Genomic DNA, 15,754 nt, shown 5'->3' on the forward strand with positions numbered 1-15,754 from the left:
TTTTTTTTTTTTTTTGTCTCACTTCGTTCGACGTTGAAGCGAGACACTTTTATTCTTTGGCATCATCCTCTTTCCTTATTACTTTATTCCACTCGTTTATGTATTGTAGTGCCGTTATTAACATTTTATCTTTTATCTCATTTTATATCAATTCATTCGATCAGCTCTTTGAGGTTTAACTGGAATTAACTAAAATTATGAAAAGTTTGATGATTTAATACTGAGAAAATTTAAAATACGAATAAGTGAAACTAATTATTTCAAACATTGCCAGACTATTTGTACGATGCTCGGAGGGTTGAAATAAAAATTCAGAAGAAAGTAGAAACGAGGAAAGGAGTGTCGACGAACTGCGCAGGGAACAGATTGGTTCGAAACGAAATACTGACTTGTTGATAATGGTTTATCACTAATCCAACTTTCCTACTTTCCCCTTTCATTCGAGCAACGCCTTTCCCCGAGACTGTGAAAAAAGGATTAGGATGCAGGGGATAGCCTGCGAATCGATCGAAAGGGATCCCCCTGTAGATTTCTCCAATTTCAGAAAAGGATCCGTGCGGTCTGTTAACCGTTCGATTGGTTCGTTACCGCGTCACTGTACCATCGTACAAAAATATATATATATATGTGTATACGTATGTCGTATTCTCAGTTATTTTACAATCCCTTTCTCGAGCTTCCTCGAGCAATAACCCGCTATTTCCACGAACGGGTAAATGTATCCGAAAATTCTTCCCGATCGATCTTCCCTCGGCTCTTGTCCCCGATTCAACAACGTTCAGGGAGGGGGGACATTCGAAATTCTGTGAGAACTCGAGGTTCTGCCGGATCTCTCTCTGTCGCGATGTTTTCTCCGTTCGCGCGCTCGCACGTTCACGCGCGTGGGGTTGATAGATCGGCCCGACGAAACGAAGGGGTAGTTTGGCTTTAATCGATCCTGTAATCGCCGGGTCCGACAGTTGGCCCCGGCTGCCTTTTTGTCGGCAGTTAGATGGATGGCGCCATTTACATTTTGTCAGTGCGACATGCGCTAACGTAACATAACGTTGCCGCTATCATATCTATCACACCCTCTGGACCGGTACACCGGCCAGTTTGCCGACTCTCTCTCTCTCTCTCTCTCTCTCTTCCTCCTCTCTCTCTGCGCCGTAATCTCGTTTCGCGAATGGATCAGGTTTTTCCACGAGACGAGGGGAATTTTCAAATCGCCGCGAACACCTGTAACCTCGGAAACGAACGAGAGTCTCTACCACTTTTAGAAAAAAAAAAGCGCGTGTATGGACGAGTAACGAAAAACTTCTTGGACTGTCACGGATTAAGCTGCCCGATTTTGACTTTGTGCGGCGATTTCACGGTCGACTTGGGAACGAACGAAGACGTTCCCGCGACGGACTCTCGAAGAAAGAATTCTGAGGCAGAGGGCAGGAGAAAGAGAAAGGAATCGAGAGAGAACTGTCCGATGCGAGCCAATTGACAGATCTGTCAACATGGATGACACCTTCGACGAACGAGCCGACCAGGTGTCTACCTTCCAACCGAAGAGACGATTCCGTCTATTCTTTCTCCTCTCTCCCCTATCTTCCTCTCGTCTTCGTTCGCCTGTCTTCGGCATCTGCCCGGATAATACCAGGGATTATAGCAGGAGGATAGCGAGCCCGCTGACACTGGTCTCGGGCAGAGTATTCCTCCACCGGATCCCGTGCCATAAACAGATCGATCATCTTTCAAAACGGCTCAACGAGAACCCCTGCGAGATGATATCGCTATGCGAATCTCTAATTTCGCGGAAAATTCTCAATTCTCTCGCGTATCAGTATACTGAACGAATGATCTAATGGCGATGAGAAAGCTAATCCTCGTTAAAAAGAAAAGCTGATTCAAGTGATAATTGTAAAATTGAAAAGAGAACATGTTAAAGAGTAAAAACAACTACTGTAAAAATTATCAAGTAATCGTCCAACAGGTAAGGACAGTCGTTTGTCATTTTGTCACTTTTAAGCATAGTGATTCAACGAAGATGTATCACCAAAAAGATTGTCATTGATGAAGCTCGTACAAAGCCGTTGTATCATCATTGTTTTTTCCATTGATTGTAAAATAATAAAGAGTATTAAGATTCTGTTTTGGAAGCAGCGAACGAAATGGTATTGTTCATAAATACCTAATTTCACAAGCAATTTTCAAAGCATCTCTTTTATACGAACAATACTCAGAATTATCAAATCAGTGTTACAGAATCAAGTAAATTCACTAATGAACGATGTTGATTAGGGCCACATAGTTATAGATATTTAAAATAAAGATCTTCAATGTTCAACACATCGTAATAATAATAGTATTTTTCTTTAATTCTTCGGTAACATCGTAACTTATAATCCACATATTCACATTCAGGAAATTTCATTTTCTAGTTATTTCTTTTTACCATTGTTTTTCATGAATGTACCTATCATAACCAAAATACCAAATGATTCACTTATGACAATTATTCATTCCTAGATTTGGAATTTAATTAACAATTTATTGTTGTTACAATAAGTAACAACTTCTTTTTTTTAGAAGTTAAATGAATAGATTATAGAAAGTTAATTTTTCTTATTTATTTTCTCATTTTCCTATTTATTCATTATATTTTATTAGGCTTTTCCCTTTCAGTAATAGTAGAATATTATCATTACTATCAATAGACTGCAGATTTTTATGCATTTATGAAAAATTTAAAGATACACAAAAAACATAGAATGTACATGAAAATATATAAAATATTCAAAATACAGCCTCAATACTCAACAAGTGAATCAAACTAGATTTCAGCTTCTTTTTAACTACCTTCATAAAAATACGAATTTGCATAAAACTCTGCAGTCCAATCATCAAATATCCTTGCCAAAGCTCGAATAAACAAAGCCAATCGATCGACTGAATTATTATCATTACTTGCTCTAATGGCAAAGATCGTCTCAAGAGTATCAGCTATTGCTGTTCAATCAAGGATCGATATATTCGCTTCGTTTATCCACGTTTTTTTTTTTTTTTTCTTTTTTTTTTTGCGAACAAGATCGAAAGTCACAAAAATGCGTGTCGTAAGGAATACAACTCACCTCCCACGCGTAACGGGGGTTGAAAGGCTCGCTCGCCCATTTTCCAAGAAAAGGGCCGAATCGCGCGCCTCGTGGAATGTCCTTCCGCGCTCGAACCTGAGGGCCGCCTGGCGCTGAGCCTCCTACCTCCACTTCCGGCACCGGTGACACCCACTCGCGGTTAGGCTGCTCCTTTTGTTCTTGTTTGACCGCGTCCTCTGCAAACGAGTCGTCGAATTCGCGAATTATCTCGGCACACACCCACACACGCACCCACGCACACACACCTGGAACTGAAATTCTTCACGCAACGAACGAAGCTAACTGCGATGATTCGATATTGCCGATGGAAGAGCAGGCGCCGCGTTTCTCAGCGATTACGTTGCAATTTAGCAGATTAAATCCTCTCGATAAAACCGCTCACGTCAGGGTAACCTACTATTCTAATCCGGACAATTAACCACCACGTCTCCCGATAATTTACACAGTAATTCGTAACATTAAGCGACCCACGCGCTGGCTGACCCAGTATTCTAATTTACGCAATTAGCTTCCGCGACTCACGACACAGTTCGAGCGGTGAGTTTAGAAAAAAAAAAAAGAAGAAAAGGGGAACAGGAACGAAGAATAGAATAGGAAGAGGAAAAAAAGAAAGAGGTGGAATTTCTTCACTCACGATAGGTCTCGCTCCTGTAGACTGCATCCCGCGATCTCGTATACTCTTTCCTTCCGTCAGCCTTCTCGCCGTATTCCCACGAAGATTTCTCCTCGTCCCTGGACGAGAGCGGCCTGTGCTCCTTCTCGTAGTTTTCTCGTAGCTGCTTGTCCATGGCTGGCGAGTAACCGCGTTGATAAGCCGGCCTCGACTGCGGATTATAATCCTGGGAAACGTCGTGGGCACCGGTCACGTGGAGAGCTTTCAGATCCCTGTACACTAAATTACTGGCGGAGTTGCTACCGCCGCGGATCGAGCCGTTTTCTTCCATTTCCTGACTTTCGCCAATTCCCCCCGTGCCTCCTCCGGCCGACGTGCCGGACATCGACTCGCCTTCGTCGCTGCTTCCTGAAACAATGTGGCCACGCAGCTTGTGAAAACCCATGCTCGCAGTTACGCTACCGAAGGCCGAAAAGCGTCTGACTCGTCACGGAGGAAGGTCAAAGGTGCGAAAGTCGACGATCGTCAAAAAGTCAAAATGCCAACACTCGCGAAACAAGGTGCATTCGTTTCACCGATACACTAAATCGGAGTGTCATGTCGGTGATCAAAATTCAATTTACGTTAAATTTCGTTGGTGTAACATCGACCAAATAAGGAAGAATGTTTTAAGCATATCGATTTGACAACTTTCGCGAAGAATTATATACGTTGGCGTAAAAGTGCAACGGAAGGGCAGTTTCCATTTTGTGATATTATTTAATTATGTCACTTAATCTTCCGAGTATTTAGCCCGTACTAGACTGTTATAATCGATAATCGATAGGAAAGTGATATAAACAGAGTATCATAATCTTACAATCAACAATTAAAAATAATTGATTTAGTTATCAGAGATTCGAAGGGAATAACTTATTGCAATATATCGGATAAATATATCAATATATCAAAAATAACCCTTCATTTGATAATTTTAACCACTTGCGCTGGCAATTGATTGCGGACAATAAGTGACCAACCGTACACGATAATTCGTCGCTTTCTTTTTGAACTCGACGGTATGATATCACGGATAGAAATTATTGAGATTACTAATAAATTGATTATTTGTTTTGCCTGGGTTATTCTTTAAATATACTTAAAACTGACAAAATATTGCAATTTTGGGACACAAAATTCTCGACGTGCGTGGCACGTCATTCCAGCGCAAGAGGTTAAGCACCCAAAGGGAACACTATAATTATTTTGTCGATGGTGTTCATTTTACTTTAATGGTTCTAAAATATTAATAGAAATAGAAACATCGTTCAACAATGTCAATGATATCGGTAATTTCCATGGTAGATAATATATACCGATATATATATATATATATAAAAGTTCATGTGGGAATTTCCGCGTGATTCACAGTGAATCGAATCAAACCACGAAGAACAAAATATACCGGTAAGAGTGCATAATCGGAAATTTCGAAATCATTGGAAAGAGAAACGGAAAAAGGAAGAAATACTGCGGTTTCGGAGAAACGGAAAAAATTTGTCTGTTGTTTTGGCGACTGGTCGAGATCCTAGATACACAAGGACAAGTGGCAATCGAACAACGCTATCTCCCCGGCCCGTCGGTCGTTTTCTCAGTTAGAGAGCCGCGAACGTACGACGCGCGAGACACCCGAGCCAAGGATGTTTGACGCGATAAGCCGAGAATTTTATTGCCGCCTCTGCCGCCAGACACCTCTCTCTCCCTCTCTCTCTCTTTCTCTCTCTCTCTCTCTCTCTCTCTCTCTCTCAAATGAAACAGCCTCGCGATGCGACGAAGTGTTTACGCGGAAAACCGAACGTGCTACAATAGAATCGCGATACATAGCTTTCAGAGCACGTAACTCCGAAATGTCCTTCGTTATCTCCGTCTTATCTCTGCGTAGGCAACGCCTTATTCACGACGTTTCTCGATCTTCTATGGCGGGTCACACGGAGAATCATCCGTCGAATCTGGATTTATTTGTATAACTCCAGACCGGATACGACGGGCCCTTCTAATACCCGAAACTTATCTCTTCAAATCGAGAGATATTCTCGCTGTTGTATCGGCTATCTAAAAACAAACTGAGTGAACCGGAACGAGCGCGGCCGTCTGTCTACGAGTGACACGGAGGGACCTGCATGTATCTGGAGTCCTTTACAAACATCGTAAACTTTGTGTGAATCCACGGTTAAGCAAATTGTCGACAAGCTTGCAGGTGTATTCGAGAGAGACTCGCAGCTTGACGCGTCTTATCGCCCAACGGTGTCGATCCTTTGGCGAAATTTTGTCTCTCACTTACGCTAGCGATAACTGTTCGCGACGATCGGTGAAACTTTCGTCGAAGGCAGCCTCTCGATTTCATTCTAATCGGCAGGGTCAACAGTCGGATTAAGGATCCCGCGAATTACGTGAGCGCGAGCTGAGTCGTAAAAAAGTGCGGTGATCCCGGGTGGTGGTTCGATCGACACGAAACTCGCTGCCGGACGTTAATACGGAGATATCGGGACGTGCACGTTTCGCTGTCAACAAGTGAACACAACTTGTGTGAAGAGAGCCGCAACGTCTTTCTCGATCTTACTGCTCCCCGGATCGAAGTGAAATAATCGTAAAGATACGCTTGCGAAGGCGGGGGGGGGGGGGGGGGGGGTGATGATGATCGCATGGCGAGGCTTCGAGCACGATAAACCGAAATCCGGGGCCGGATCGATAGAACAAACAACGATTTCGTGAATTCCAGCCTGATTTTCGCGGAAGATCTGCGCGTGGCTTAGAAGGGTCGTGCGAAAAGCATGACATCCTCTCTCTCTTTTTCGAGAGAAAGAGAGAACGACTACTCGATACGATACAACAACAATATTTAGAAAACTCTCGATGTCACAGGGGTCTTTGACTCCTGTGGGACGCGAGTGCTCGAGCACCTTCTCCCTTGACAGAACCACGAGTACTTGTTCGACCAAACGCGATATTATCCTCGATGAAGCGACTCGAGAGGCTTCCAACCCGATTAGAGTAAAGTGCCGCTTTACCGCGGCTTGGAGAATCGAGAATTGTTCGTGGGAAGACCGACGTAACTCTTTTTCCTCCACCCCCCTCCCCTATTTTTTTTTAATAGCTAAACAAATTAGAGAGTCGTTAACGCACTTGTGCTTGGGAAAACTCGTGCGTCTGCCGTTTACTGTCGGTCTTAGTATTTTATCCTAGAAAATTTCAAAGAAAGAACCAATTCTAAAATTACTAAGGAGAACACTCCTCAAATTAACAAGTCTGGTAACGTTCAAAGATCAAAACTATTTCTCTTTTGCAAAAAGTTCGTACACACATTCAAGTTTGATAAAGAAAGTCTTCGTTGCCGTTATACGAGAGACCACTTCGCATAAGAAAAATAAACGACGCGCGTGTGATTACCTAACAGTAAAGGGGGTTAATAATTTAAAATTACTTCCGCGCATAGATTCGAATTATACACTCGTGCCGTGTTAGTAGAAAAGCAAACAAGTTTGATGAATCAACGCGGTCGATGATCGATGATGTGTCTCCCCAATCATCGTCCTCAATATTGTACCACCCCTATGAGTCTTTCGTACTCGTGAATTGAACTGAAATTGCTAATTTGTCTTTCGAATAAACACAGTATCTTGCGTGTTTCAAAGAGTTTTTTTAATATTATTCTTTATTTTATTTTCTCATATATTCCAAAGAATACACAATAATACCTTATATTCGAAAGATTTCAAAGTCTCTGAATACTTTTGAGTATTTGCGTTCGAGGGAAAACTGTTTGTCAACGGTGCGTCTGACACGTTCGAGAGGCAAACACGATCTGAAATCTCGAAATTGGATCGAACTCGGATTTAATTGCGTGTTACGCGCAAAAAACAAAGAGAAACTGGTTAACTGAGTGTGAGAGATATTCCTCGACGAATCCCGGAAAAGATAATTAACTAAATTGGCAGTCAAGCAACGGGGTGTCGGAAGAGCGATTACACTGTAGACTGTATTCACACACATGTGTAAACCGCATTGCTCCAACCGCACAGGATGTCCTGGCGATATCGGGATCCTGATGGAAAATAAACGCGTACCCATTAACGTCTATCGTATAACGTCCTCGCGACGATTGTCTAATTACTTATTAATTAATTTTCGCCTGATGGGGCGATCAAGGTTCATTAGAACGTGACGAAAATGATTCGGACTGTATCCGAATCTTACGTCAAGGAACGTTATTTTGACGATAAGAGTATCAACTCGTCAGAAGACTCAGTAGATTCAAGCAAACCGAATTATATATCTCTGCAGGCGAATCTCTGCAGACCAGTTTCCGGACAGGCTGCGGTTGAGCTTCCTTCTGTCGATACTCACAGATATAATGCCTTTCCTTGACAGTTTGAATAAACTTGACATTTTACGAATTCAAAACACTGAACAGATAGAACCCACAGAAATTTCAAAGGAAATGGCGAGCAATTTTTTTTGTCACATATCAGTTGTAACTGGAAGAAGCAAATCGATGATCGTCGGATTAGACGTATCTAATCGTACAATAACACGACGAAAATAACGCGCACTGAATATAAAATGTGACAATCTTGATATTTTCTGAAGTATTTATTTACCAAGTAAGTGGCGTAAATAATCTCGTTTCATCGGCGCGTTCCACCTTTGTTCGTTAATCCTCTCTGCTGCAAACTTTTCAATTTTTTGACACACTTTCGAATCAGCATTCGATCCATCGTTACGCCGATTCTCTCGTCAATTTCTTATACAACGGTTAGATAGATACTTTTCCAACTTACCGTTCATCTTGTAGTCGACCGTGGGTCGGGACAAATCGAGGCCGTTCATCAGTGCGGGTGTTCGCCCGGTTTCGGTCAGTTGTACAACGCGAGATCACTGTCTGTCACACATGCTATCACAAAAAAAAAAAAAAAAAGAAGGAAAACCAAAAAATGTCTCACGACAACAACACGTTGTCAACACAATCCAAAAAACGAAAGAGTCACGAAGATTTCTTGGCCATGATCGTCCATGATCGATCGATCGATACGCGTGATCGTTGGCTGCTCGCGACGAAGAATAAAGTGTCGGACTCTACGGGGGGGATTGAGATACTCGCAGGGGGTAGCTTGACACGGAACGCGGTACGATGCGAGAAAGCGTGCGCCGCCCGAAGAAGACACGATCGAAGTAAGGAAACGGATGGCGAGAGAAGAGCCCGGCTGTTCCGTGTCAGCTGGCTCTTGCCTGACTAGAGGATCCGAAATCTGTTGAGAAGAGGATGGCACAACGAGGGTTCCTAAGGGACGATCCACAGGGGTGTGGCGGAGCCGCTTCCATCGAGACTTCTGGTTGGCTCACGGGCGGAGCAACCCCTATCGCATTCAGATCCCCACCAGCTCGCCACAGCATCCCTCGGGAGCGAGCAAGAGAACGAGAACGAGAAAAGAGTATGTATATACGACACGATAGAGGAACGAGCTACGGCTGTCTGAGTGAGTCTGCGAGACCGCCGCCTCTGGGGGTGGGGAAGAATCAGAGAACGTGACTCTGATAACGAAAGAGACACACGCTGCTGCTGCTGCGAACACGTTAAACACCGGCTAGCCTTCTCTTCGCACAATTCGTTTCTTATGGGATATGTAGGATATGTAGGATGAGCCTGTTTTTCCTTTATCATTAGATACATTTATTTAGACGAGATGAGATTGTCGAGCAAAATAATTCTTCTTTTCAAGACGTACTTATTTCGTAATTTTAACTCGTTGAAATTCTATCGAATCACTTTCAACGGTACGGTGAAATAAAGTTCGATTCGGCGGCGACCGAGGGTCAGACGTCAGCGTGCGAAGAAATTTTTTTTCCATCGCGCGAACCCTCGATCGAAGAATGCCGGCTAGCGCGTTGGAAGTTGGAGAGGACCTCACGCAGAGTCAGGGTCAGTGGAACGCCTATCAAAGTCTATATTGGACAAGCTCGGTCACCTTTTTCTTCGGAAAGTAGCTGTCACGAGGAGTGTTTCTTTCTTTTTTCCTTTTCTTTTTTTTCTTTTTTTTCACAACCGCACAGCTCCACAATACGCGTTTGCGGTTTCGCAAGCCACGAAAAGAGACTGACTTTGAAATCGATCGAAGGAGCAGAATTTCGAAAAGAAAAAAAAAAAAAAAAAGAAAAGAAAAGAACGTCACTCTCGGTTTTTTCTTCACTCTTTCGTTTCGCCGTTTCTGAATAACTTTTCCTGCTTAACGGAAACGTGTAACTGAATCTACTTGGATGGCCGTTACACCTCCATTACAGAGGCGAGCCCCGTGAATGGGAAAATTCCGTTACACCGCCCGTGTTTTCACCACTCGTCCGACGCAACTCGCCGTTCCCGTTCTGTGTGAAAAGTCCAATGTCAGTTATTCGTTCGCGTCGTTCCATCAGCGGGCACCGTTCAAATTGCGACGATTTAAATCCGCCGAGTGCCAGGAAAACGGTTGCCAGAGGGAGGGGGCAAGAAAGACGTCGAAACAAATCTTCATTCACCGCGGAAATCTTGCGGAGAAAGAAAGTCGGGGTGCGTTCCACCAACGTATGAGTGCGTTCCACAGGCAGGAAGACATGTGTCGCGTGCAGTTATATCATTCTTTATGGCTGGCTATGTCGGGTACCCTTCGCTCATTCAGCGCTAACGTCGTCCGCGCAATATTTGGCCGGGAGGCTTGATTTACACCGGCATAAAAATGTCTCTTCTCCCCCCCCCCCTGCCGTCCCGCGCCATGTAGATATATCACTTCCTTCGCCTTCACCTTCCAATCTTGCGTTCGTGAATTTTCGCGCCCTTTATACGTGTAGTACGTCGGCCCTCTGATAAATGCGACCACGAGTGCGAAAGCGAATCAAAGATGTAAACCTTCTTTCTTTCCATTTACGTTCACTTCTCGTTAGGATCGATCTTGGAACTTTGTAAACCTGATCTAACTGTTTGTCAGATCTTGCCCTCACGCGGCTAGAACTTCTCTAGATCAAATTGTCTGAATTTGACAAACAAATTCACTCTACTCTCTCGAGATCCAGACGTTCGTTTCTGCATATCGCGATTCGATTGGACATATTTTATATTGCTGTTACAGAGGTCTTTGTTCGGGAAGTATCGAATATTTAATTGCAAAATGTGTAATTACGCCGTAGTGGTACAATTTATTTATTTTCGAAATTAACATTCAATTATTAATAGTTTTAATAATCAAAATGCTAATTAACCATCGGACTTTATTTCTACTTCTCTTACATTTTTCGAAGTACTAACTTATCCTACTCCATTTTCTTCGTATTAAGCTCAGCTTACATCTGTACGACTTTTATATCGTTCACTTTCGATTCTTTGGTCTCTGTAATTCTCTGTACCAGAGGATTTTCGTTTCTCGTATAAATAAATAAACAAGTACAAGTAAATTTTAAAATTCCTTTGTCTGCATCGTGACGAGAAAATTTGTCCAAGATTCGCGCGCTTGATTTATTTATTCTCTATTCGTGTGCACAGAGAAAGAAAGAAAGAAACACACACACACACACACACACACACACACACACACACAGCGAGAAGAGGGTGATCGATTCGTGAACGTAGGACGTGAAACGTCGTCTTTGGCGTCGGGCAAAGGGGTAATAAATAACGGGAGTATCAAAGGGTTATCAGATCTAAGCAGAGCTTCTAGGTCTAGCGCAACTTCTGACACGTAGAGTGACGATGCCGTAATGTCGGTGGCAAAGTGTGCGCATGTGGGGCGAGTCTGTGGGGCGGAAAGGAGAGAGCGGGAGGGGGGAGGGAGGCGCGCGAAGCTATTAAACTGACAGAAACACTTGCCACCCCCTCCTCTGACCCAGCCGCCCCCTCAACCTCCGACTCTATGCCATCCCTTACTCGGAAGCCCTTCGTCCCTTACTGCAACACCGGAGTTATTAATATTTTTCACACCCCCGAAAATTGTCTCCTGTGTGCCCGGCGAACCGACGAACTTTCGCTGTGTATCGGAGAAGCAATTTTACAGGCGTGTCACCGCCTGTCGCTGTCAAACCGGCTACGACAAGATACACGGGAAGTGTCTCTGGCCTCGCCTATTATTCCCCGCGATCGCGCACGATCGCGTCGATAAGTTGCGAAATTTCCGTTTCGTAACGGCCGATTGAAATTCAATTACCAAATCTCCCAAAGGGAAACGATCGTTTCGTAAAATTACAAAGTCAGAAGCATCGTAAGAATGAAGCACGTAAAGGAACCAGCTCGAGTTCAACGACTTATTATACACGTCGATGTAAATCAGATAGACGAAGTTCGGAGTGGCAGGACGAGAAGACTCTCGAGATCTCGGGGATCGTGTGGCCCCGCGCGAGTCGAGGAAGGACGAGAAGCTTCTTGTCAGAGCCGAAATATTCGTCGACCGTTAACCGTCGGCAGAGAGAAAAAGGAAGTAGCTAGCGCGGAGAGAGCCGCAGCACTCGTCGAGGATGAAATAAGAAAGAAGTCAGCGCTCGATGCGATCAAACAATCGGCTGCTGCTCGAGTGGTCGTCCAAGAGAGAGAGACCGTGTGGTCGACTTCTTGATCTACCCCAAAGAGAATTGCGCGTCTCTTGACAAAGACTTGCGCGAAGAGAGAGAGAGAGAGAGAGAGAGAGAGAGAGAGAAAGCGCGAAAAAGCAGGAACAGAAGGGAGAGAACGGAGACAGAGTGAAATAATTCGAGCGCGATACGCGAGCGCCAAAGGTGAAAAGGATCGAAAAAAAGGATCGAGAGACGTGCGTGTCCGTGAATGGTACGCTTGTTGCCTTGTACCCTTAGCAACGGAGCACGTATGTCCGTGAGTACTCCGAAATAGCGATTGGTGAATCTACGTGGTCGTGCTTGAACGTGGTCGCTTCAACGGTCGTGCCGTGGCAGTCTATAATTTGTGTTCGAGTCGAGTTCGGTTCTCTCCGGCGTTGTGTACGCACACGCCTTGACTGCCTTTCGAACGCGCTGCCCTCTAATGTGCCATTGAGAGCCACGTTATGTGGCATAAGTAGTCGAGCAGAAGAAAGAAACGAAAGAGGAGAGGCAAGGAAAGAGCGAACACTCTATGAAGCTCAGGAGCACCGCCCTCCTGCCTCGAGGAACTTGAGACGCGATTGTTGTGCGCCGCGTGCACGCCGTGTACCAGAAGCATTGTCCCTCGTTAGAGGCCACCGGAAGTCACCGGAAGACGATCAACTAACGGAAGACCCTCTACCTTCCAGCTCCTCCTGTCGACGCCCTCCTTTCTCCGCAGACTTTGCAGCTTGTCTTTGCCCTCTCCCCCCGCGGAGACGTCCCGTTTATATTCTGACTTAACGATTTTTCAACGCGCACGTTGCCGCGACACGTCGAGCGACACCGAGCACGAAGATTTTGCACGCTCCGACGACTCGATTCATCGAAACACCTCTCATTCCCGATCGAGTTCGCCTCGCAGAACGTCGCCAGAAGTCGTTCAAGACATACATTTTTCAAGTCACCGATTAATCGTTTAATTAAAAAAAAAAAAAAAAAAATGGTCCACGTGAAGAAACGTGGCGTTGCAAGGTAATCGTATCAAGGGTTCTCCCGGACACGGAGATTCAGGTTACGAGGTCAAGATCGACGAAACACGTAGGAGAAGATCCAGATGTGGATGATAGAATCGTGGCACGCGAGCGACCGGAACTGGCTGAAGTAGGGAAAATCCGGTGTACGTTGGGGCCTTCTCGTGCGCGTGCAACACCCTCGTTTCCTCGCGCGGCCTGTTTAGCCCTGTACCTCTTCGACCGGATCCTCGCGCCGCGGATTTCTAACGCAGCCCGATGGGGAGGATCGATCGCATCGATGTGGCCGGGGGGAGGTTCTCGCAACGCGTACCACCGCCGTTATTTACGATTTTATAAAGCCTCGGACAGCATCGGCCGCGGGGGTGCGAGTCGGTTCGGTGCATTGTACCAACATAATTTCGCGCAAAAGTAACAAAATTATCGCTACGGTCGCGCGATTGTTATCGACAAATAGCGTTTCTGGCCTGGTCAAAATTCACCGGCGAATTAAACATTCGGGCGTGCACCATTCGTCGACGAGCTGCGATTAATTTAGGAAGGTTTGTGCATCAAGTTTACATCATGAGGTCGAACAACGGGGGAGTCGGGAGTCGGGAGTCAAGCGCGGCACGTCGTAAAGCGTGAACCGCGCAACGCGAAGGGGTAGGGGGAGAGCGGGGGTGGACACAGTATATTCCGTACAATCGAGAGCGAGGGGGCGGGGAAGAGGGAGAAAGAGACAGGAGAGAAAGCAATAGCGGGAATCAACAGCGATATTCGTGTAATATCGGCGCAACAAAGTGCAAGCTTATTGGAAAACGCGCGTTGCGCGCACAGGGACGGGAAAGGCAGGACAGCGTGCAAATATTGATGCATTAACAATGCAGGCTAATTATGTTTTGGTTCGGGTATGGCTCGGACCCGGTCGGCGATGGTGTGGCGACGACGATAGCGAAGGACGGTGGTGTGGTAGCTGAAGTTTGCAGTGCCCACCAGCCCGGTCATTTCGCCATTGTGATCCGGGCTTCAGCACACAGCCGCTGGGTGGTTCACAGGCGTAACCCGCCGTTAAATTAATTTTATCTCATGTCCGATATTAATTTCGTATACGCTGTTACCGCGTTCAGTCTACTGCCTCTTGACTCTCTGCTACCCTTTGATTTCTCACTGCCGCTACTTTCGTTCCGCCGATCTCTCTGTAGTTTCAAATTTTCCATAGAAATTCCCGGGCAAGCAGTTTTCGACTTTTTTTTCTTTTTTTTTTTTTTTTTTAGTTTTTGTTTCTTCTCTTTTCTCTTTCAAAGAATACACGACACAACGTGTGGAAATGTGAAATGTTGCCTCCTCGTAGGCGTAACGCGGTAACAACCGGTTAGTTAAATGTAGAAAGGACAGCGTACACGTAGATTGCAGCTGGAGGCGAGCAGAATGGTAATCGGGACGATTAGATTCTAATTAGATTCGCATCGTTCGTGCTCCGGGCTGTTTAAACGAGGCACACGTCCTCAACGAATTCTCGACGAGCTCTTCTCGTCGTGAAGAGAGGAGAAGATCGAAGGGCAAAACCCCTGCGGATATCAGCCCTTAGCGGGAGCAAGCTGCGCAAGGGTAAAACTCGTCCCGAAGGAAGGGGAACAGATGTTTTTGAACGCGAGCCAACATCATAATCTATGTTCCGCAACATCGTAATTAAGGAAAAATAGATGTTCCGCCTCCTTCGTTTCTCGTTCCATTCTTCACACGTAATACTCGCAATATCTTTTGGCCGTGTCTAAGTATTTTACCTGTTTTAAAAAATAAAAAAAGACCTGGCATTTTCTTTGAAACGAGATACGCGACGAAACGATTACTTGACAAATTGTCTGAATAAAATCATCCGCGATCGCGATCGTAGCGTCGATAGTGATAAACCCAACGAGAAGATAACAAGGATAGAAGCTTATCGCCTCGTGACCGTTCTATTTCGATCGCCGCCAAATAGATTAGAGAGGTTGATTCAATTTTCGCGTGCCTATCCGCGAGAGTTCCGATAAATCGTTAAAGAAAGAATCGAATCTTCGCGCTGGGATCTCACGTCTGGCTCGTAAACAAGCAGCAACAATGCCAACTGACCGTCCTTTTCGCGATCGTTCCCGCATTCACGTATCTCTCTTGCGTTAGCCCGTTATTCCAGCCGTGGGATCGTTCCGCGCGAGATAAAGTGGATTTAAAAGTTTAAATCCTCGGCCACCGGCGGCCCATCGGCTTGCCTTCTCCACGGCAAGAAGAAGAAGGAGAAAAACGGCACGACCTACGGAGGGTGGCCACTCTCATCGAGATAGATACGATCTGACCGTTTACACCCCCATTTACAGAAACTGCGCTGCCGAATGGAAATACGTGGGTTACGGTTTGACGAACGCGCGGATCGTCCACCCCTCTATTCACGAGAGAGAGAG

At 45.2% G+C, this 15,754-nt stretch overlaps 1 protein-coding gene across 1 annotated transcript; it reads right to left on the reverse strand.

Annotated features, from left to right (window-relative positions):
- Window positions 1–3,051: 3,051 nt before the first annotated feature.
- Window positions 3,052–9,118, reverse strand: LOC122534501 (the record flags this gene model as incomplete). The annotated part of the gene is made up of 3 exons (XM_043665191.1): window positions 8,553–9,118; window positions 3,757–4,143; window positions 3,052–3,298 (listed from the first exon to the last, which is right to left on the reverse strand). Coding segments are annotated over exons 1-3 (683 nt in total), but the record flags the coding sequence as incomplete, so codon positions are not given.
- Window positions 9,119–15,754: the final 6,636 nt, after the last annotated feature.

The sequence above is a fragment of the Frieseomelitta varia genome, unplaced genomic scaffold (genome assembly GCF_011392965.1).
Source record: "Frieseomelitta varia isolate USP_RPSP 00005682 unplaced genomic scaffold, Fvar_1.2 scaffold_604, whole genome shotgun sequence".
Taxonomy (NCBI): domain Eukaryota; kingdom Metazoa; phylum Arthropoda; class Insecta; order Hymenoptera; family Apidae; genus Frieseomelitta; species Frieseomelitta varia.